The sequence below is a fragment of the Oreochromis niloticus genome, linkage group LG2 (genome assembly GCF_001858045.2).
Source record: "Oreochromis niloticus isolate F11D_XX linkage group LG2, O_niloticus_UMD_NMBU, whole genome shotgun sequence".
Lineage (NCBI taxonomy): Eukaryota > Metazoa > Chordata > Actinopteri > Cichliformes > Cichlidae > Oreochromis > Oreochromis niloticus.
In genome coordinates, this window is record NC_031966.2 from 30,725,589 (window position 1) to 30,750,836 (window position 25,248).

At 41.8% G+C, this 25,248-nt stretch overlaps 1 protein-coding gene across 1 annotated transcript in view; it reads left to right on the top strand.

Moving 5' to 3' along the window:
* tenm2a (teneurin transmembrane protein 2a) overlaps positions 1-25,248 on the top strand; it is a 223,116-nt gene that overhangs the window by 33,302 nt on the left and 164,566 nt on the right. Inside the window, 1 exon segment of the mRNA XM_019345661.2 lies at positions 18,136-18,489. Coding sequence (XP_019201206.1) covers positions 18,264-18,489 — 226 coding nt within the window. The 5' untranslated portion in view covers positions 18,136-18,263.

The following is a 25,248-nucleotide window of genomic DNA, read 5'->3' on the forward strand; positions in this document are numbered from 1 at the left end:
ATCTGATTGAGCTGAGACGAGCTGATCCCAACCGATCACAACACCTGCTGTGTCGACATCTGGAGAGTCGGAATCACCACTTATCAGTGCTTAAAATAAAAAGGAAGGAAGGAGGGGGGGAAAGCAGCGAAGGAAAGAGAAAAGAAACAGCCAAGACAGAGTTGGGGTTGCAGTCGGCTTATGAATTATATATAAAAACTATTAGACATAAAGAGAATGACAGAGGAAAGGCTTGGATGAGTAGAACTTCCTCAGTCACACTCGGCACGTCAAAGTGTGGTTTTTTTTCCTCTCTCTTGAAACTGACTGTCACAGGCAGCCCCATTTCTGAGTCAGACCCTCTCTGTTCTTAAATAACTTCTTTCTCATCTCTGTCAGCCTACCTCAAGCTCTCTCCCTCTGACTTTCTTTCTGCCAATTAAAGGGACGCTGCCAAAAACTCATCTAATTTGATCTGTATTATATTTAATTTGTTCGCAACTATATGTTGGCTCTTAAAGTGTGTTCAGCCAATCATCTAATTGGATTAAAACGCTTTTTTATCGCGGCAACCTGTTGCACTAACAGGAAGATTATACCTTTAGTGCACCCAGCTGAGCATCAGGACAGTTTTTAGCTATGGCATTTTATTGCATATTCCCTATGAAAAAAGAAAAACAAACACAGACTTGATAATGTAGTAACAATCCTTTTAGATGAAATAAATGCATCTGAGCTGTTTGATTGATAATTACTTGGAGCTATTATTCTAAAATTCATCCAATGAACAGATTTTTTGTGGGCTAAGGCAGCCAGGCTCCCGCCCAGTACAGAATCTGAGCTCAACTTGAGCCTGATTGGTTTACTTCAGCTCAAGTGTTGCATTTGTGAGTGCAGCTCTGTCAGCTCCACGAATGGACTAACGGTCGGTGTGGAAATGCTGCTGCAATGGCCGCGGCTCTCGTAATTGTTAACTATGAAGTTCACATCAAAACCGATAGCCAATCTAATGCCATTACCCCCAAGCTTCTGTTGCCACTGACTACCAATACAGTCTGCCTCTTTCTTTCGTTTTTTCTAGAGAGTGTGCCGCCCGTTTGAATTGAATGTGAGCGAGAGAGGTGATAGACCAAGCAAAACCGCCTGAATGAAAGAGCATTATAAAGAGGGGAATCAAAAGAGATATACTGGATTCTGATCATTCAAGGAGAAGAAAAAGGACACACACTGGGTCTTGACAGACGTAAATGTCAGCTGGATTGTTTGCTTTGAAGGGCTCGGAACGAAGAATACCTTTACCTGAATTCTCGTCTTTTGCTAAAATGTTTGTGTGTGCTTTTCTAACAGACTGCGGGGGCTGAGATCCGCAGCAGAGCTATAACAGACATGAAGAGCCTCAAGGAATGTCTCGTCCTTTACTGCACTTTTATTTTAACACTACACCATATGTGTCACAGTCCTCTATGCGTCTTACCTGAACTTGTTTGCTCATTGCTTTAAGCACGCAAGTGGCTGTTTCTTTTTTTTTTTCTCGAAGGTGAAGTAAAGGAGAGGAGGCACTTGATGCAACTCATCACTGAGCTCACTGCTACTGTCTCCTGCCTTGTCTGCTCAAAGTGCTCTGGCACCCCGCTGGGAAAGATGAGAGGCTTGATTACAGTCAAATTAGCAAATGAGCAGGTTAATTACAGAACCAAATTCCAGTATAAGGACTGTCATTTTTCTGAGAGATGCTCCTGCTCTTCCTCAAAGAGCCTAAAGAAAAAGAGAGGAAGGAGGGAGGAGGAGGAGGAGGAGGAGGAGAAAAGGCTGAGGACGGATGTTTTTTTCTCCTTTCTTTTTCAAGAAAAAAAACTCCCTGGTTTCTGCCCTTCTCAGCTCTGAAGCTCACCGTTTGAGGTTAAGGGGAAATGGTTGCATCAATGAACTATTATTTTTTTTAAGAGGACACTTTTTCCCTGTGCATTTTCCCTTTTCTCTCACTCCCTTCCCCTCACTCAGGAGACTGCATCAAACCCCTCACTCCAAGCTTTTCTACCCACTCTCCCGCTCGCTGGCTTTCATCCTTCACTTCACAGGAGCCTTTGGGAGACTTCAGATTTTTTATTTGCTACAACCACGTAGAAAAGGAATTTCTGAGACATCGCCTAAAGTTTGCAAGGACGTTCCATTTCACACAGAGAAAGAATGTGCGGCGAACTCACTGAAGAGAAGGCAAAAGTAATTAGAGAGAAAAGGTAGAATTTCTCTGCTGACCTTGGTCAGCTGCGCCACTCTTGTCGAGATTGTTCATGTGACAAGCTGAAGATAAGTGTTTAGGAGCTATGTGATGCATCAGAGTGAATGCTCTGCTTTGCCTCAGTCAATGGCCTTTGGGCATATTTATGACTGCAGATAGTGTGCATGTGTGTACGTGTGTGTGGGTAACTGAGACATGGATGGATTTTTGTGAGCAGATGTGTATGAAGTCTGGAGCAAATGGAGTGAGAAGCTGAGCAGCTGGCAGAGGACAAGGAGTAGGCTAGTGAAGAAGATGGGAGATTTACGCACGCTCACAAACACGCACACAAACACACACGCACGTAGACGCGAGCAATGATGATTCAAGCTGGTGGCACACACGCGAAGTGACATGACTCACACCAGTTCACTTTCCAGATGCCGTCATTTGTGTGTCATCTCAGCGACAACCTACTGCAACACCGCTAAATTAATTTCTCCTGCCTTGTCACCCGCATGTCATCATCTGTCATCAGTTCAGTGAATTATATTTTCACTCCGGCAAGTGTTTCCAGGGAATTTGTCTTGGATGTACTCAAATCTCTTAATGGACCCAAAGTTGTGAAAGTTGGCTCTCGCATTTTCTGGGTGCTGCCGCCGCTGCAGCCAGAGGAATTCACGGCGGAGAGCTGTGCAACACGGCGAGGGATGCCTAAGTAACCGCGAGCACTCAGAGGGCATCTATATTTTATTTGTCAGTTAAATTTGAGCGAGGGAGAAGATCTGCGCTTTGCTTTCCGTTGATCGCTTTCTTGACAGAAACGTATCAGCGCGTGTCCCTCTTCGTGCTCAGCATCAGTCCCACTGACCCCATTCCCGTCTTTCTTCTTTATTCCTCAATTTTTCTCTATCCATACTTCTCTCCTCCTCTCCCTTTCCCTCCTCCCACTTAGACAACTCTATTGGATTTTTAGTCCATTCCAAATGAATTGAGCTGCGGCACTCATGTCGAAACGAGCCCAGTCGATTGCCTAAATGTAACTATGCACAGTTATTGGTACTGCAGCGCAAGCCATTTGCTGGAAGCCTAAACATTATAAACAAATAAAGCAGCCGTATTGCCTCCAGGCCTTTGGTAGGAATGCACTGCAGTGTCTGGTGAATGGGCAGCCAGCGTGAAATCCAATATAGGCCCGTGCGTTAAGGAGGAGGGAGAACACTCCACTCCAATCTTCATCAATATAGCACTATACAAGACTGGTGTGGCTACTGCCACCATAATACGACCACTATTTTTTTTTTTTTTTGACCACTCCATGCCACATGATAGTACTAACGCCAATACTACCTGCTATTTCTTGTACTAGAAAGACCAAAAAAAGGGAACAATCTGCAAGGGTTTTTGGTTACAAGAGTTCCCCGCAGAGCTGTAATGAATCTTTGTGGCTAACCAGAGCAGGTGATTCAGGTGGTTCTTAAAAATGTCTTCAGATCTTTTGTGGATCTTAAAAATGCCCCCAGACACGGCTGATTTCAAACATTTCATGCACTTGTACTTGTGAATTTCATTTCGCAGCACAGTTGTGGCCTTTTTGAGCACTTTTCATAAACATGGTATTTTAAAGTCCAGGTGTAGGCGTGGGATAAAAAAAGGCAACTTTTCCAAGTTCTGCCTTTGCCTATTATTTCCACTGCAATCACAATGGCCACCACAGAATAAGTGATTGGCAGTATAGTTACAGGAGCTGCAGCAGCAGGTGTTATAAATGTCTCAAAATTGTGATTAATGTATGTGTGTACGTTCGACACTCCAGCCTTTCTAAAGGGAAAAAAAATAATAATGATTTTACAGCACAGCCAGAGACGGGTTCACATGGCAATGAGCAGGCTGTGTTCTACCCTATCTACCCCACAGACTCTGTCCTAGACTTTGTTTATCTCTTATCACTGTGCCCTGATGGTTTAGCGTGGTACAAGAGCAGTGAGGGATAAATCACCAGAGGTCTTCTGGTTGCTACAAGACATGCACACCCAGAGGAGTCCTTTCTCCCTCTCTCTGATTTGCTGAAAGCCCTCCGGTTACCTTGGAAACCCCTTCATCATGAGCAGTTATTGTGACGCTGACCTAGAGCGAGGGCCAGGGCTAAGTGTGATGACCTCACACCATTAGTTGCAGGGTGTCTTTCGGTGACCTGTGCGGCGTTTCTAAGGGACATGTTCTTCCACGAGACCGCACGCACACAGTCTCTGTGTGAGGTCACGTGGCTTCATGCATATTTGAATGCGCAGAGATTAGGGAGGAGGTTAAAGGGTAACATGTACATGTACCAATCCTCACGGATGATGATCCTGTCTCCTTCATTTCCACGGTATGCTGTTTGAAATGACAGATTTTTAACCCAGCGACAGTCCCACATCTGTCCCTAGTCCTAGCTAACCTCTCAAACAGCAACACATTAATCGCCTAAACTTCTCTTTTTCCCCGTCACTGCGAGCAGTATCCATTTTGACAAGTCATTTATTCTTATTTTCAATTTTGCAGACTTATTTTCCTTAATAGAAGAGAAACAAATCTGCCAATTGGATGCGATAGCTCATTTGTATCTGTCATGCCAAAGTGGGACATTTCTTGAATTAAGATGGGGTTTTAAAGCTTCAGCAGGCAGAACACTTGTTGCATAAGAAATTATGTAATACCTTTACCCCACCGGGTAGATTGTTGGATTGTTTGTGCTTGAAATGTGGTGAACACATTTTCGGGAAGACTGAATAAAATGAAACATTATTATTATTTGTGGTCTGTAATTGGTTTTCATCATTTCTTCTTTATTGTTAAATACAGTTTTCACATACTTTGTTTTGCAAGTTACAGTAAACTTTTGTAAGAGCTCCTTGCCAGGCCGTAATGTAGCCTAGCGTGGGGTGCTTTTTAATTCAAGTCTAACTGCTGCATTGATTTCCTTCATTCATCCATTTCTCTCTATTGCGTTGCCATTATGGATATGGCTGCTTTATAAAGTATCTTTATGAGACAGCTTAAGCTTTTTGTCCACCTCTTCTGCAAAGTGGGCCCTTGCAAACGCTGAGCAGTCATTCTCCCATCCCATCCCATCCCCCACCCCACCACCCCACCTCTCATTTCATTTCTTCTGTGTGCCTTCCCAGCCATATCCTCTCTAATGAAGCTAAATCTAGCATGCTAAATGGGACCAGTCAGCTATGTCATTGGTGCTGGAGCAGCCTGGGCTGTCTTCTATTGGCCCCAAAGGCACAAACACTTCAAGACGGTAAGTCGGTGGCATTAGAAGCATTCACAGTACAGTAGGCACAAACAATATAGTCCCAAGTAGCGGGCACTTATCAGTGGTAGCTCTGAAATATTGGTACCATGCATGTAGCCGAAGACAGAGGCACCCATGTGTGGGCTGTAGAGAACAGATAAAAGTAACAGAGTCAAAATGTGCATGTGAAAGTGCAACTGTAGCCCCAGCTGAGATCGCTACTGTACCAGAGATCAAGAGTAGCGAGACGTGCTCGGTGGGAGACCGGCTTGTCGATTGCACCACTCTCAGCTTTAAAGTTCTCAGCTTCAGGATTTTGTATAGAATCTAATGGCTTTGGAGTGTGAGTGCACACAGTAACACAAGTGGAAAAGCACCGTACTATAGGACCCTACATGACAATCCAAAATGCGCACACACTTACAGGTACGTACAAGCACACGCGCACACACAGTGTGCCAAATCTCCTACTGAAGTCCAATATATCCCTCACAAACCCATTAAAGGTGCTTCATACAACAGCCTCTCAACGAGAATACAGAGAGGGAAGTGAGAAAAGAACAGACTGAGAGGGAAACGGAGCACAAGAGCATTTTTTAGGTGCTAAAAGTTCAAACACATTCTGGTGTACATGTGTACACCGCTTTATACACAGATTCATTTTTATGATGCTTTGAATAGTAAAACATGCGGTAGCAACAGTTTTCTGCTCATTAAGTTGTTTAAAACTGTACATTTGTAAGCACAGATACATTTTATTATGAAGTGTCCTTGTGTCATTGTAGTGCATAAAATGTTTTTATCGCTAGCAAATGCCTCTTTATCTGAAAATAAACCGGGGCTTTTCAGTCGAGCGTAGGTTTAGCTCAGGCATGCCAGAAAGTCGAGTTCAGCTGCAGTCCTGGTAGATCAACTGACCTCAGTGCCAGCAAACATCACGTGATGGCTGAGCTGATACAGTCCTGCGTGTTCACTTGATAAATCTCACAGCCTTCTGCATATCTGCAAGCTTGGTGGCCAACCTCCATCGCAGCCTCCCCTTTTCATGCTGCATCTGACTTAATTACTGTCACATCTGTTATCTGAGCTGGGGTCTTGCTGTTGCTCTACCTTCCTCCCTTTACACGTATGCACAAGGTCCCAGAGCAGAACCATGGCACCAAATATAAATGACCGCAGACAGAAATGTTGCAGAGACAGTGCTGACGGCGACTAGAAAGAGAGAGCATATTTTGCCCATATTGGCTTCTCTTTACTGTTAAATCTAGACTTATTTAAATTCATCTCCTCACATACAAGATCCAAAATAATCAGGCCCCATCTTATCTTAAGGACCTCATAGTACCATATTACCCCAACAGAGCACTTCGCTCTCTGACCGCTGGCCTACTTGTGGTTCCTAGGATATTTAAAAGTAGAATGGGAGGCCGAGCCGTTAGCTTTCAGACCTCTCTTCTGTGGAGCCAGCTTCCAGTTTGACTTTGGGAGAAAGATACGCTATCTAATTTCAAGAATAGGCTTAGAACTTTCCTTTTTGATAAAGGGCTGAATCAGGTGACTCTGAATCCTCCCTCGTTGCAATAGGCCTAGGCTGCTGGGGGCTTCCCATGATGAACTGTTGGGGCTGTTGGGGTTTTCGCTCATATTATTGTAGCATCTTTACCTTGCAAAATAAAGCGCCTTGAGGCAACTGTTGTGATTTGGCACATATAAATAAAACTGAATTGTATTGAACAGAAATAACTTCCTTTTGACTCCGGAGGTCCTCACTGAAGTACCTTACTTCGTAAGCAAACCATGATATCACTGGAGGACACATTATACTGAATATGAGCATGCTGCAATGTGTTTTGGCAAGCAAAAATATACATTTTGGACACATCCCTGGCCTTCACATTTTTCTTTTTAACTGTCACATGTTTGCCGTTGCATTTTTGTTAGAGCCACTCAAGTTTGAAAGCGCACACAGACTTCGCTGTTAGGATAAGTAGAAGACATCATTTCTTATTTACCCAATAAATAAATATCTTTTAGATCTTCTTTCTGGGAATTCCCTCAGCTTTTAGTGTGTGTATGGGAGGTGTTACTTTGTTTCACTTTAAGTTAAGGAATGAATCACTGCAGCTTATGTTTGACCTACATGCATCTACCTGAGCTGAGGTAAGACGCCCATATATGGCTGACGGTCTGTCTCCTCCCCACTCTCCAACTAGTTGACATTTCAGCCTGAAGAAATGAATCTTCTTTGGCATTTATTCATCGCTCCAGGGTTGCTCAGCCCTATAGCTGCTGTCATTTACACTTTTTAATATGTGTGTTAGTGCTACACTTTTCTGTTAACTTAAACAATAGCTGACTACCCTCTAAAGAGACAGGATGGCAGTATAATCGCTACAGTGTCCCTCAACATTTCACCTCCGCACAGAGTTATGGCATGCACACGTACACACACACAGACGATGCATGTTGTACAGTAAAAGCCAGCCAAAGTCTTCAGTGTGTCACCTCTGTCATAGTGTTAATTAGACAGTGTCACCGGCTGTCCCCAGTGACATTTATTGCACATTTGAATATTTTACCCAGACAGATGGTAAGAATGTCAAGGCGTGACACTGAGTTATTAAGCCCTAGCCCTCTCCCTCTGCGACAGAATGCAGGGCTTGTCAGCACTCGATTGTTTTAATAACTCAGTGGCAGTGCCGCAGCGAAGTTTGCCCTGACTCTCCGTGCCGCAGCTAGTTCCTAGGGCACAGGTGAAGAAAAAAAAGCCCCACACACTACCAAGGGTGTGATTCTGCTGAATGAGGATGAGCAGGAATTCCCTCAATGAATAAAAGAACAGGGTAGCATAGCTCTGTGACCCAACTGCTTTCTATATCTCACATGACCTTCACCTGCATTATAACACTCTTGTCAGACGCATAGCCCAGCATGGATGTGCACCATAACCTCAGAATAAGACACTACTGTAAAGTGGCTGGAAATATCCAGCCCTCATATCACTGCAAAGATGCCGAGATGGATGGTACTCCAAAATAGCCTGAAGTTTCTCTTTTAAAAAATATAGCAGCACTTTCCAACTCGAATAATCTAGAATTACGAGATTTTGAGAGGATGTCCGTACACTGGATGCCTGTGGAGGAATAGGTCTGCTCAAATTTAGTTTGGCTGGCAGGTGTTAGGTTGGATCCTTATCAGCTGATGGTCACACAATGGCAGATTGTGTGGCAGAAGCTGTGGCAACGATCCCTGTCGCAGAGGATTCACACTAACACTAAAGAGAGGTAAATAACTGTGAAAAGACCATGTTAAACTCACTTTTTAAATGTAGACATCATTCAGGCTCTACAACTTTGAGTACTTGAAAAAAATCATTCAAAAATCTTTCCAATAATGTTAGCAATATGTCAGCGTGCCCACATACTGGCACCGTTTGCCTGTATTTGTGCTCGCTTGTTTTTTATATCTCGTTGAAAGAAAAGTTTCTTTTGAAAAGTTTCCCCATGAAGAGATGAACCAGAAAATAAACCGAGCCCACTTTCAGAATTATTACATGTTGCATTTCCAAAATGGAACTTCAGTTATTAAGATTATAGTGTAAAATTAGGATTAACAGCTGGGTGAACACAATTTAAGCAGTGACTTTTTTTTGCATTATTCATTTGCCATATTGAGGGGAAACGGGATGGAATTGTGTGAAAAACACAAAGAGACTTGGAGAGCAAATTCTAGCTAGCAAATGGGTTTCGTGGAGAGGCTGAAGTGCGATGTAAATTTGTAGCAGGTTCTGACTTGTTGCACTGTTTGGATGTAAAGGCCCTTTAATACAGATAAATACTCAACAAATATTGATTTGTTGGCTCTATGCTGTGTGTATACTAAAACAACCCAGTACACCCAAGGTGGACCTCTGGCATTTGATGCTTGTGAGTAAAAAAAAAACAACCCCACACACATAAAAAAAACCTTCTCTCATTTGTTTTCGTAACAGTGTAAGTCTATAATATAAGCCTGGTTTGTTTAGTTAGCCAAGTATATCCTCCCTGCTGTCGCCGCGTCCCATTCCCACAGCTCATTCTCATCTTGTCCGTCATTTCTCCCATGAGTTTTTGAGCTATGTGTAATTACCCAGTTTGTTTGCACCTTGGCTCTAACTGGCTGTCTTGTCACAGCCAGCTTGTGTTCACAGGAAGCGTGTGTGTGTGTGCGCGTGTGCATGAGGGTTTGCATGTGCCAATCAGTCTTTAGCAAATATGGGCGTGACAGGCAAGAGTATGCAACAGTTCTTGTGTGTTTCTCAGCACATGTGTGCGCCACCCCAAGCCCGCTCTGGCAGACACGGAGAGACAGAGAGAGGGACCTTGTCATTCCTAATCCCTTTGTTTTGAGTCAGATTAGAGCTTTGCGAGGCGTTTGCGAGGCCTGCAGAATGTGGATTTAAGGATTAGTCTAATAAACAGAGGCTCTGTGGCACTCTGCAGCCCAGTGTGGAGATTACACAGGCACCAAGTGCAAGAAAGAGAGAGGGATGGATGCCCCCCTATCCACCCACCACCTCCTCACATCCTTCCTCATTTGTTTTCCATCCTGGCAAATGAGAGGAGAGAGAGAGAAAATGGAAGGTGGATGGGACCTTTCCTCCTCCCAGCAACTGTGAGTCACATATGCAGACTCTGGGGTTGGTAGGCCTAAATCTTATCCTGTACCCATGTACAATCCCAACAATACTTCATAAATACTGGCTGATCAAAGGGGATGTTGCCTCACTCAAACCCAATACTCAGCAGAGCACAAACTAGGCACAGAACAAGGCTCTGCATTGGCTTGAAAGCCTAACACAACTATTAGCTCACTAAGAATCCCATCTTGTCTGTCTGCATTTCTGATTAGCATTTTCCAAAGCCTGTACTACTGGAGATAAATGAATGTGTTCTTGCGTTCCTTTCTATTTCAGTACAGTATGAAAATCAGCTCGCAGGGACATGAAACACGATAGAACTAGGCTCAATTACGGAGAATATATCTTGCTTTATTTTTATAGGTGACCTTATTGTTGCATAGCAGTGCAGATGAAAGGCAGCCTAATTTGTAAACTCTACTACAGACTCATTATGTGTACACTTGCTAATGATTGTTTCAAAATCTGAAATATGGAAGTTTGCCGCACATCACCGCACTCAGATGCTGCATTGTAAAGTAGTTAAACCCAGAATGTACACAGTAATCAAACACGGGTACCATCACAATTATCATGTAAATCTGACAGCTTCATGCATCTCCAACCTGGCATTATTCTTAAAATGTAATTTATTTTCTTGTGTGTGAAAATCAGCAACGCTTTGAAGAAAATGTGTTTCAGCAGAAAGTTTTTTTTCCAAGATTGCCCTTTAAGCGAACTCAGAAACAAACCTTTGTGTGCTAAACAAGTGAACTGAAAGGCTTGTAGCATGCGCTGCAGCTAAGACATTAGCTTAGCAAAGTACCAGGTGAAATAGCTAGTAGCGCGTAGGCCTAAAACGATCTGAAGATCTGGACATAACAGTCATATCATGTACCTTACTCGACTAGCGTGGAAGTGGATGAAGCAGTAGAATTTTATTACGTAGAAAGCTATACTGAAGGGTGATAGTAAATATAATTAAAAAGAGAAAAAAATTCTTGCCCTTGAACACAACCGAATACGTTGTGCTTTTGAACTGCAATTAGACTGTGTTGGCATTTCAGTGTCAATATCTTATTTATTATTATTGTATTTTTTGCATCTGTGTTGAAATTTTCTACAATGGAAGCAATTTTCTTTTTCACTAAGACAACTTTATTGAATCAGTTTGTCAACAACACAAACAAATAGTGACAGAACCAGTGAATACAACGACTGATCACTCTTAATAAGCAAGTGATTTTTACCTATTTGGCTCAAAGAGGTGTTGGAGGTAATGAGGCAAGGTTCGTGGAAGAGAGAGAGCGAGAGATGAGATGTTTCCTGTCCTGCACCCCTCAGCTGCTGGCTCGCAAAGCACCTTGGATCCAAAATGGAGTTGCAGTTTCCAGTTGAACTGGAGCCATCCAAGCATGCGTCCATCCGTTTGCCTTGTGTGTGTACTGTACGTGTGAGTCTACACACGTTTTTGTGTGTGAATTTTCAAAGCCACCCGAGATCGAAGACATGATTAATGGCTGTTCGTGGTGAGGAGCCTCTCCGTCGGGGCGCAGTGCAGAGCTCATAGACGGCGCGCTTGTGTGTGAGTTGCACGGCGAATAATGGAGGTCGCAGTGCACTGATAAAATTGTATAAATACAGGAATATTTATCTGCTGAAGCTCCTATTAGCCTTTGACACAGAAACACACATTTATTTTTATAACTTTAACTTGTTATCTGTAAATGAAACTCGGATTCTTATATATAAAATAAGAAATTAAGTGATTTTTTTTTATTACTACACATTCTAAAAACTAATTACTATGATTCACCTCCACTTGTATTCAGCACAGAAAAGACAAGATTTTACAGTGAAAAGAACAAATTATATGTTAGGATAATAAGGATTTACACCTACACATCAGATGTCAAGTACACGCTGAAATCTGAACATGTAATTGAATGCTTTGATGAACTGTGCATATAGTATTTCCATTTAAAGCATATTTGGACTTTGACTTGGATGTTCATTCCTGAAGTCAAGACGCACAGAGGCTTTGTGGTGATGTATAATTGAGTATGAGTTTCATTCAAGGATTTGTTTTCCGTCTTTATTCTCTCGCAACCTCTCTGTACTCAGCTCTCTTCTTGTCTCCTCTTTTGTTTTTTCTCAGTCACTCCGTGTCTTCCTCTCTTTGTCTTTGTGAACAAACTGCGTAAACAACTTAATTTGAGCAGCGGCACAAAAACAGCAGAAAATTGAAGCCAAACGCTTTGTAGCCACAATTTTGTCTTTTGTGATAACAGGGCCAGGTTTTCAATAGGCCATCTTTTGCTATACAAATTCCATTCAAATTTTAAAAAACCCACAAAAAAACAAAAGAGCGAGCGATAGAGAGAGAGATCGTGAAAGGGAGAGAGAGACTGAGAAAGAAAAAGACACCAAATGAACAACTTCATCTCCTGTTGACAAAGAGTGCTGGAAGAGTGGATAAATTTTCTGATGGAAAGGCTCCATGCTGTGTTTTATCAGGCTTTTAGCTGCCAGTCTTGTTGGCTGATTGCTGCTTTTGGTGTGGTTACAATTGAATTAAATGAGCCAGGTAATGGCTGTGTTACAGGCTCCTCTAATGCAATGATAAGAAGCTAAACTAAAGATAAGACTAGATAAGATCAGATGAGATGCTTATAGGATATAAAAGATTAAAAAGTACATTGAAGGAGTAACAAAAACCAGTAATAATTATTCTTATGTTTAATGCTTTAAAGAAGCATAAAAAATATTAAACCTACTTCACAGAACAAAAGGAAAAGCTATATAACAGAATCAAATCCTCATGCATAAAATTGGATGTAATGTTATTACATGGTTGTAGTTAAACGAAAAATGGAGTAAATGCAGTTTTTCTATGGATACACCTAACAGGTCTGCAGGTAACATACTATATAGAAGTGTAAGTTACAGGTAATATTATAATGTAATACTACTTTAGCGTTCTATTTCTTGAAAACCTGTTTAAACATCTCATCTAAAAAAACAAAAATAGGACATGCACTTTTCCGTATTTTCTGATATGAACAATTATTGAGACTTAAAATATTCTCAATAATATAAGTGCACAACTCTTAGAGCTAAGAACAACAACAGCTATTTCTGGTGTCTGGTAAGAAGAAGTCATGCCCTATTTGTAACCTCCTGGTTGGCTGCAGTAGGAGTCATCTGGTCAGGAAGCCTCCCACAGTGTGATGGCCCTAAACAGCATCTATACTAGCGCTCACACATCGCCTCCATGCTTATTTGTATGATAAATGTGAGCAGTGGCTGGATGGAAGATTTGCATCTAATTGTTTTCGGCGATCGTGCCAGTCTACATGTAATCATCAGAAAATGGAGCAAAGGATTGAGGTCCGAGTCCGGTCGAATGTATCCAGCATGCTCCCAGAGCTGGATATCTCGGCAATGGTTTCCTGAGGCAGATTTGTTTCACGATGGAACAATACACAAAATACCTGTGGCAATTTCAAGGCACAAATGCACCAATTCGATGCTGATTAGTAGGTCTTATTCACTTTAACCTCCCACCCCCATATTCTGCTAGTTTGATAGAATAGTTTGTGAGAAAACAGGAAGGGAGAATTGGGATTTGTTCATGACTTCATCCGTCACGTGTTTCGATTGTTCCAGGTGAAGAAAATGAAGCCTCATTTTGATCCATAAGAACTGAATCTTCGTTGTCTGTTACTTTGCTTTCCTTAATATTTGGATTTTGTTCTTTAGGAGGTTGATTAGGTTGAACACAAAACCGTCTTGTTTGATACTTGCTAATCCACTGATGTCATTAACATCCTATTAACTGGGTGTGATTTCTAGTTACAGTGGATTTACATTGTGCGCTCCATATTTCTTTTTTTCCCCCTTCAAAGCTGTTATTTGCAGAGAAAAGGCCATTATCTGCACCAAACTTCACCTCTGTAATTTCCAAAATGAATTCCCCGCCCTCCCTGTCATCTTCCAATTACATTTCTCATTCTGCCTGGATTTCATGGTCACTTCACGGTTGCGTGCATGTCTCCTTTCTCCTTCATCTAACCACGCTTTCTTGCCTGTCAAGGAGACGCCGCTGCTTTGCAAGCTCACGCACGTCTTTCTATAGTTTTGCATTTATGCGTGTGTTTGTCTGTCTGCTGAGTCTGTGTGGGTGTCTGCACATAAATATGCATGTACCTACGTGCTAGCGTACCATGAAGTTGTGGTATGTGAACAGTCAGAATGACAGTAAGTCATTGTACTTCTGATAAATGAGATAATCTGCCTCGTTGTGACGATCTGGGGGGTTGGACTGTTGTCGCTGGAGTAATTAACTAAGAAAAGTTTGCCTGTATGTGCTTCAGTGACCTTGAGGAAACACCTGGGTGGATGGGATGTGATTGATAATGTGTTCCAGATCTCAAGGTTGTTTCCCTTAGCTTCCTCCAGTCTATCCATCAGCCCGCTATTGTGTGTCTTCTCTTCTGCTTCTACAATTTTTTTCCATTAAAAAGTAAAATCACAAAATTAGAATTTCAGGAGAAAAAAAAAAATCCAGTTTATGACATCATAACTCAGTCTGTAAGGCTCAGGCCTAAAGCTTAGAGTTTTAGATGACTAAAGGGAAATTTTCCACTTACAACAGATGAGTGTTCATATTTGCAGTTTATTCTGTACAGTGAAGCTCAAACGTCCAAGGAAAGTAGGTGGTTATGCATTTATCTCATCAAATCTTTTGAAAGAAGTCAATCTAATTTCAATACGTGCAAGCCATACAAAGATAGATTAATATTAGCCACAACATCCGCTTTAGGAGTTGAGAGTTTCTTTGTGTTAACACACAAAAAACAGCTCCCATTAAGATATTAAACACGACTGCATCGTCAGTGTAATTCTGTTTTCTCAGCTGATTTGACATCAAAGTTTGTATCTAACGTAAATTGAGCAACTTTTGCCTACATTTTTGGCTCAATATATGCTGGTAGAACAGCTTTAATGTGCCATGGCACTGGCTCAGAAATTCTACAGTACACCACAGATATTCCCTCATTTGACGTTTTTAACGCTGGCAGCGGACAGAGCTGTCAGTCCAGAATCTACCATACTCGATCAAGTTGAGAGCTGTGCGACTGCAAAGGCCATGGCATATGATTCACATCCGTTTTATACTTTTCAAACCATTCAGTGACCCGTCATGCCCTATAGATGGTGGCATTGTCACCCTGGAAGAGACCACTCCCGTGAGGATAGAAATGTAAGGGGGTGGGATAAATCTGATCACAGGGAGTACCGCTGTATTCGTTTGTGGTCACACGTCTCTCAAGTAGACCTAAACCATTCCAGCAGAATGCCCAGGAGCATACACAAGAGCTCTTCACTGTAAAGATCAATGGGGTCCTTTTCTGGTTTTGTTTTTTCCTTTAATTTGTCACCCACCTGTGCACACCCACAGCTCCACACGGAGACTCGTTTTGCCATTATTTCTTTAACCCCAGTCTGAATGTCCCCACTTTTTCTGAGCCAGTATCGCTCTCTATTTCCTCGCCCTCCATTCAAGGTACAAACACATTAAGGTCGAACTCCTAATAGCCTGTGTGATGGATGCCCAAGCATAATGAGCTCTTTATGAGACTTAATACCTACTGTTAATCAATGGACATAGCAGGGCACTTTTCAATACTACCTTCTAAGCATTTTAAAATGAGCCCTCATTGAATAGATTGACTCATATTCTGTATACTTGTCTCTCCTTCTCCTCTCTCTTCTAATTCTTCCTCTGCTCCTGCATGTAATTAATTACATCACATATTCGAAAAAGAAATGATGCCTGTCCTTTAGTGATGCCCTTGTCTGCTCTCATATTGATAAAAACTATTAAGACTGAGCAGTATTTTTGGTGCAAATGCAATGCAACGCTGTAATTCTGTGGGTGGATCGGACTTTTTTCAGCCTCAAGTAATGGAACCATGGGTGACCTGCTTATTACCATAAATATCCCATAGTAGCTATAGCTGCAGGAAGTGTGCCTGTCAGTTACAGCTGGCTGTTTGGCTGTTGTCATATCGTTGTACTTTGATCCTTGGACGCCAGCGTAATGCATTCCTCAAGGCTGCAAAACTTGCATCAAGCTTTATTAGCGTCATTATCGTGTATCATAGAGGCAGTGTCATAATACAAATGTTTAGTTGCCTTACAGGCTGTTTTACAGTTTATGTCAAGTTTAGGAGACTCTGTTGTCTCAGGTATCGCTGGACTGCATATGTGTGTTAGTGATGTTCTGTTTGCGTGTATCTGTGTTTGGGTGTGTTTGATTATCCCTCACAGCCTCTAAGGGAGCCGGATTCATTCCCACTCTGATAATGAGGGAGAGACTAGCAATGCCCTCAAGTCATTTCTCCTCTTCTTCCATCCTTCCTGTTGCTTTTCTTTCTTTCTTTCTTTCTTGCCTTTTGCATCTCTTTTTTTTCTTATTATTTCTTTTCAGTCTCGATAATGCACCTGCACTTGTCCACTTTCGTTGTGTGCATACCTCCGCCGGCATCGGTTAAGGATGACCGCATTTGAGTCCCTCTCTGTTCTAATAGATTTAAATGCCGTCTGACCATTTTTCATCAGCGCGGTCAATGGCTGACTGTCTCTGTGGACCACAGTGCTAACAGCTCTGTTTCGCCCCACAAAGCGTAAGCACAACAGGGATCCTCTGAAAAAAGGAAGGAAACCAAATTAGAGGAGCCACCTTAGACTGTAGGAAAACATCTGCACCAAATAATTCTCTTTAGTGATGGATTGCACATTTTGTCATTCAGTTACTATTTAAGTTTAATAAAAAAGACTGGAAATTTATATTGTCTGATTCATCGCTTTCCTGCAATAAACTATATATTTAAGGATTTGGGAGTTTTTAATAGCAGAGGTTGGCAGCATTCACTCCTGTGCAGTAATAAAGGAATTAGAGTGTATTTAAACGCATTTATTTATAAAAGTAATATACAGTTTTACTAAATGTACCCACCTAAAGAACTAAGGAGAGCTTTGTGCATGTGAGTGAGGGGGAGCATGCACCAGGAAGATTATGTGATATGCCTCCATATGTTCAATGCGCACCACGTGAACACATGTTTTAGATGAAAACAAAAGAAAATGTGAAATGGGAGCTTTGACTGTAGGATACATAATATTACATCTCAGTGAACAAAACCAGTTTGTGTACATTAATAAAAGCAAAGCTTAGCTGTGCACAATTTCACCGGGATACCTGTGTGTGGGAAATTACTAGTGCATGAAAGAGAAGGAAATTCCTTGGTGCGCAGCTCCACGAGCTGGCAGTGCTCCCTTGGTCTGGATATGATGAGCCAGACTCAGAAGAGTTGTGGTTTCAACTCTTGTGTGTGTGTGTGTGTGTGTGTGTGTGTGTGTGTGTGTGTGTGTTTGAGGGTGCAGGTTGAAGAAAAGCGGTTTGTTTTCCTTGCGGAGTTGAAAACTTGCCTCGTTGCTCTTGTTGCTTGCTCAGTAAAGTTTGCTGGAAGACTTTGTGTTGTGGCTGCTGTTACTAATTAAAAGAGAACCATCAAAGACATGAGAGGGGTCAGAGAGTAAAAGTAGAAAGGAAGAGAAACAATGGGGACTTGGGGGTTTTATTGCCCTGCTATCAAGTTACAGTTGCAGTAAGTGACTGGAGGAGCGGTGTGACTCTTTCCTTTTTAAGAGTTCACCTTAATCACACAAATTAACAAGTTAATCTGTGGAAATCCTAATGGTACCTACAATAGCCTTACTTATCCTGCATCAATACTCTAATGTGTTTTATATTTGCCTGGCTACTCATGTCCACTCATGCTGTTTGCTCCTGTCTTACTTTGTCTGTATATTCTGCTGGGAGTGCGAGGCGAGAGTGAGTCACAGCAGTGCATCCATTAATTTTAGACCAACCTTTCTCTGTCTTTTCCCATCTCTCTATCTCTTCCTCTTCCTGTCTCTGTTTTCCAGGTGACTGAAGTGGAGACTGACATTAGGGAGGCCCTTAGGAGAGCCCTCCCTCTCCCGTCACTGCCTTCTCCTCCGTCTACTCTGTGTCTTCTTCTCGCTGCATCCAAACCCCCCCACACAACATCAGCATGGATCTGAAGGACCGCAGAAATCGCTCACTGACCAGGGGCCGCTGCTCCAAAGACTCCCAGTATAACACCTCCTCCCTGGATGCCGATGAGTGTCGTGTGCCTACCCAGAAGTCCTATAGCTCGAGTGAAACGCTCAAGGCCTTCGACCATGAGCAGAGGCTGCACTACGGCGGGTGTGTGACGGACCTGGTTCACCACGAGGCTGATGAGTATTCTAGGCAAGGTCAGTTTGCCCTAAAATCCCCTGTACATATATATATTTATGCACCCACTCTATGCTGGACTGAAGACATTACTGAGAAAATCACGTTAGCTTTATGACCTCAAAGGACATCTGTTTTGGGAAACACACTTATTTGCTTTTTTGCTTATTTGCCCAAAGGTTAGAAATCCACCTAACGAGACCTAACAGGCTTATTTATGTATTCAGATAAAATAATGATATAAAAATAACATGCTGTGGGTTAAGAAGGTGTATTAAATTATGTCTTATTTTTGCACATTGCATATACACTGAGCAAATGCAATACAATAAACAGCTATAGCAGGGCTGTCAAACATAAGGCCCGGGGACCAGAATCAGCCTCGCAAAGACTCCAATCAGGCCCACTGGTTTACAGCTTTTCCACTCAATAAAGGACTCCCCTCAGTTGCCATTCATACTACACCAAAGTAATCAAGTAACAGATTAAATAACAGAAAAGTTCTTGTTTTTCTACTTTCTACTAAAAGGGGCATTATCTGTGAATTTATTAAAAATTTATAATATTGCAGTTCTGTTAGTTCAGTATGTGGGGAATGATGAACTAACAGAACTTTTTCTGTAATTTTACACATTTATAATGGTCACTGGTCCGGCCTACTTAACATCAAAGCCGTATGTAGCCCATGATGTAAAATGTGTTTGACATCTCTGTGATATAGCATCTCTTTGTTTTTCTATTTGTACCTTCATTGCCTTAAATATTTTAGGGCAATGAAGCAAAGGTTCAGATTCACTCAGCAAAAGAGCAATAACACATTTCCCAAAATGTCATGTGATTTTTTGGAATAATAATTTGCATTATGCATAATTTACTTGCATAAAATACAGCTTTGTATTAAGCATAGAAGAGGGTTGGGGTTTTTTTTTTGCAGGCAGTATACATCCAGAGTAATAGGAGATGACGACGACTAATTGAGATTAAAAAGCGAAACTCAAAGCTCTTGGGGGTAACATTTCCCTGTCAAAATCTGAACAATTATTTCTGATGCCTGCGTAACTCTAGTATTGTTCTGTCCAGCACAGGTGGGTGAGCCTAGCGTAGTCATAGACTTCAAAAGCCTTTCCACTCCTTTTCTGTGATCCAGCATTACGTAAAAAAATTCTATCACATTGTGAACGGCCACGTTGTTGCATGTGAAAAAGGCTTCCAGCTGTACGCTACTTTTAGCCAATATGCATTTCTTGCTTCTGTTAGCAAGCTGTTAATGTAATCAGATCCCGCACTTTCCGGAGGACGACCAGAGCAGACCTTTAACACTGGCAAGGCTGTCATAATGAACTTCTGTATCCCCCGGTGAGCAAGCTAGCCAATAGGCCGATAGGTCATTTTTAAAGGGGTGGGTCGGCCTTCGTAGCCCATGTCTTTAAACTGTGTGTGTGTGTGTATGTGTGGATTTGTGTGTGCGTGTGCACGTGTATTGCAGGGGGACATGAAACAGGCAGTATTGATCCTTGGCTAGTGAAAGGAGTCAGACTCAATGGGATTGATCTCTACTAAGCTCTGTTTTCTCTGCATGGACACAGACAGAGGAGGAAGCCAGCTCAGAGTAATACAACACTACAATGCAGACGATAGATAAAAAACAAAATCCCCCCCACCTCCGTCAAACAAATGCATAAATAAATGTGCGTAGTATGTTGAAGAATCCTTGGTGGTATTTTACAAATAGAATATCGTCATTAAAGCTTTAAAGAAAAGGTGTAAAGCTATGGTAGCAGCTTCTAACTGCATGTGCTCTCAAGAAATTTGAGAAATGGATCAATCGGGCAGTAGTTTAAAGAAGAAAATGTGCAATGGCACACTCACAGGGGAGAAAGGTTTTGGAAGAAAGGAATACAACAGAAGAACATACTTCTTCTGAGGCAAAGGTAACAGCAGAAAATGGAGGATTGATTGGCAGAATGGATGAAAGACTGGAAGCAGTGGTGTGTGTAGATTCGGACACACTCCAATGCTGCACTGAGCTGACCTCACACCAGGCAATAGCTGGTCGATACCAAAGTCCTCTCAGCCTATCGGCTCCCTCGAAAGCCCAGAGCCGCAGATGCATCGTGGGAAGTGTGGCCACAGGAGACCAACAGTGTTGCAGCACCATATGGACTGTGACACTATGGGAGGAGGCATGGTGCTGGAAGGATGGAGAAAGAGAAGGAGTTGAGTGTGAGAAAGATAGAGCGAAAGAAGCAGCAGACAGAGTTTCCATGATCCTCCAACTAGATATTTTTATAACTAGTATGTGAGATAACGAGGGATGGAAACAATGTGTTCATATTTTGTTGTTATCGAGTACTTTAGCGGTAAGGTAGAAAGAAGCGAGATACTTTATTTTCCTTCCAGATAGTAGCTCGTAGACGGATTTCAGAATATTGACTTTTTGTTCTATTGTTTTTCTAAAAAGAAAAAAAAAACTAGATAAACCCAGAGAGGAACAGTTTGATATCTGAAACTGATTTGTAGTATTATTGATTAATAGTTGATAAAACCACATGAAAAATATGATCAGCTGTGATTGAGTAGGTAAGCCATCCTGGCATTTTTCTGCTTTGTGTTGTCAAGACGTTCTGAGGTCATCTAAAGATTTTCTCACATTTTTATTTTGCTTTAATGGTTCCGTGTAACACAAACCAATTTGCAGTTCTGTGGTGTGCTAATGCATATGACTCACCCTTACAGCTGTCGTTAGAGTCATGTGTGAGAAAGCAAAGCTTAAGTCCAGCACAGGTGGGAATAGAGCACCCACTGAGCTCAGATGTGCATGTGATATGATTTAAGTTTTTTGAATATATACCAGTAGTTTAAAAGTAAATGAAGACTTCAGTTTGTCTTGTAGAATAACTAATCATCAAATAATGGCTTTTACTGTCTTGTTCCTTTACGTGTAAATGAATACATGGAAATACTGTATATATGGAAAAAACAGAGTTTGCACAATTATAAGAAGCTTTAAAGTCAATATTTGGTATAACCACCTTTATTCTTCAACATAGCCTGAACTCTCTCAGGCAAGATTTCTTGTAGTTTTTGTAAGAAGTATTCATGAATAGATTTGGATTTTGGCTGCCTTTTGTTCCAATCCCTCTCATGATGATCCCACACTGCTTCAATAATATTGATAATGTTCAATAATGAGGTCTAGGGTCTGGGGAGGTCAGTCCATGACTGTTAGTGTTCCACTGGGTGTTTTTCTAGCCAGACATGCTTACACTCCATTGGCAGTGTGTTTGGGATCTTGGCCGTACTGAAAAATGAAGCCATCACCAATCAGAAGCTTTCCAGATGGTACTGCATGGTGGATCAATATCTGATGGTACTTTTCTGCTTTCATAATTTTATCAGTTTTGACAAGATCCTGAACACTACTGGCCTGAATGCAGCCTCAAACCATAATGGAGCTCCTGACCTCCTCTGTACACACTGAGAAAAATTTGACGCATACATTTCTAATTCAGATGCATCATTCTATAAGACCTGTTGTCACTGGTTTTCAGTTGTAGTGTAATTTAGCATACCTCTGCCTTTATAATAGCGGAGCCATCTTTCCACTAAGGCCAAGCATTAGATGGATCAGATGAAGATTGGAAGATTGGTTCTCTTGGGTCCTGCATCAGATCTTTGCACAATTTCTCTGTACCTCAGCTACAGCTCATCCGCTGTAGACAGTGTTTTAGGCCTGACACTTCTTTTGTCCTCTGCTTGTCAAGTTTCTTTAAGCACACACTGTACACCATACCAATTAAAAATGTTATTATATTTCTGCTAAAATTTGTTATATTAGTTAAATATTAGTTCAATATAACATTTTTTTAAAACATTTAAGATGAAAAGGTACAAGAACTGGACTGAAAATGAGTGAAAAGCAGCCACTGTCTAAATAAAAAAAAATTAAAAACTTGAAAGACTTTCAGGAGCAGATTATGACTTTTGCTCAGCACTGTAAATGAAACTAAAAGTATCATCTGATTTTGGAAGCATATTTGCAGTGTGCTTTGGAATTCAGCAACAATGAGATTTTTCTCTGGATTTTGTAGTATTCATTTTTTTAAAGGTAGTATAAGATACATCTGCATACAAATCAAATGACAAATTTATCATAAAAGCTCATCTGCTTTCTTCACATTAATGTTTGAACTATACAGCATGTTGCGTTGTGTTCACTGACTGCAGTTTCCCATAATTAAAGAAATAACTCAACGATATTGAGAGATTATCGCCCCATGTGACTTGCAAGGTATCATTCATTTGAAATAGCAACAGAACAAAATGACCTCTGCCTTGCTAAGAGCTAATCAGTCAGCTAACGTTCATTCATGGGCGGCTGAATGAAGCATTTAGGAATTTGGTCTGTTTATCTGGTTGAAAGATGAATTGTGCAATATGTTCCTGCATGTTGCTGAAATTCTTGATTTTTTTTTTCTTTTTTTCTTGATGCTCCTATGTCGGTCCAAACATACTGCAGATTTGTGCAGCCCTTTTTCATTTCAGTTTATTTCTAGTGTTTGAAAACTAGCTGTCTGAAATGGCTCTTTGGAGATCCTGATAAAGCGGGCTCAGTTGTGTCTTCCAACAGACCCCCCACTTTCATTGGATATCAACTCCACTGTTTCCCCATTACACACTTATTACCTAGTCTGCTTGGATAAGCACAGCCAAATAACACAGTCTTTTTCTCAACATAACATGCAGCAGCCTGGAAAGCTCATTACAAGTGTTCACTATTTAACACCACAAAGCCATGCATTTGAAAACACGAGTGATCCCAATAAGGCGCAAATCTGACTCCCATAAAAGCCGAATACGAGAGACGCATTGGTTGGATTTATTTTATACATAAAACTGTGACAAGTTTCATTTCCCTGTCTTGTTTTTTTCAGCTGGTTTGTTAGCAGTTTGAATCGCTTCCAAATTGAACCCACGACAGATATAAAAATATGACAAAAGTGTAAAACATCACTCTGAGCGATGTGCAGAGGCACACTTCCCCATACTCTCCTACTGCACTTTCTCTTTGTTGTATTCACCTCACTGTCTCTCTGATCTTTCAACTCATAGTACATCTCTTTGTCTCTCTCCAAGTCCTTTCCGCCGCTCCTATTTAGCGCATCCCAGGGGTGTGTCATCCCTGCAGGTCCACCTCGAGACAGCAGGCATTATCACAGCCACTGCAGTCTCTAGAAGCTGTGGCCTTTCCTTTCAGATGGATCTAAATGGGCCCTTCTACATTCTCCTCTGCTGTTTTACCCCCAGGGCTTGAAATCAGTGTCACAGAGAGAATCCACCACCCACCTATCTACCTCACTGCCTGGACAACACTCAACATCATCTACTGTCCCTTCTCAATTGTGTATCTGTTGCTCTCTCTTTCTGTCTCTCACTTTTTTTCCCACTTTCTTTGATGTCCTTCTTTGCTTTTCTGTCACACCTTTCATGTCTGCTCTTTCACTCACATTCGCTTTCTCCCCATTTCTTTCACCCTTGCTGGCCCTGTATTGTTGCTTTAGTGGTCATATCACACCTTTGTGTTATGTTCAGGCCCCCTCTATGGATTCGAGACCAAGCGCATGGGGTGTGACTTCATTTTAGACTGCACACAGGCTTTGCCAGCTATCTGGGTTCTATAGGTCTGGCCTCTCGTTTTCAGAGATATGGTCAAATGTGCATGCGTGCGCCTATATTACCAGAATGAGGCCACTGAAATCTGAAGAGCTGCACTATATATCCTGTGTGGCCATGTTTCCCTCATTTTGCATTCCCTTTTCTCCTTTGACTTTGATTTGACAAATCACTACAGTGGCCAAGGAATGCCTTGTCCAAAAACTCTAGCCAAACTCTGCCACTTGTATCCTGGCACGATTACCTCCGCTGTCTGTATTCAAGACCGAATGGGAAGGAAAACCCACTGTGAGGTGGCTGGGAAGAAGCTTTATGCTAGAGAGGCTTCCTTTGTTTTCTCTGTCCTCTCCATTCTTTGGGGAGACTTCCAAATATCTGTGAGAAAAGCAGCAGCAGCAACCTCTCATAATATGTCCTCTTCAGCAGGATTCAGGGACTCACCCTAACCCTCTGGAGAGAGCAGCCTTCTGTGTGACTGTGTTTGCGGAATCCTCCATGAAAAGATCAAAGGAACCTGTGTAAAGTCTTACGTGATGAAAGTGTGACTATTTCAAATCGCTCCTCGGCTTAGGTGTGTGTTTACCCGGCCACACAAACATCCCCTGAAGGCCTTGTTCCATTCAGAGCGAGCTGTCTACCGATTTTAGCAGTGTCAAACTCATGATGGGCATTGCTGTTGGAACTCAGCCCCCAACGATTTGTTGCAGATCCACATTTGGCCCCAAATTATATTTTTTTTTCATTTTCCTACTTGCCATGTTCAGGCCCTAAATACTAATTCAACTTTAAGAAGTTCCCTCTACAGTGACAGACTAGTTTATAGCACCCTCAGTGGCTTGTGAACATGTTCAGCTGCGCAGTAGTGGCATTTCCCTTTCAGATAAACATCCCGTGGGTACACGGTTGAAGAAGCAATATATTTGTCTCTTCCATCTGATGTGTGATTACGAGTAGAGGTGCCTCTAGTCCTTAAAGCAAGGGTTCCAACAACTTTCAACTGTGATCCCCAGTAGGAAGCCAGTCAGTGTTCTCATTTATGATGCTTCACTCCTTCGTCTTCTTCTTGGCTGTGACTCTTACACAGTGTTGGTTTGAATTAGGGTAGC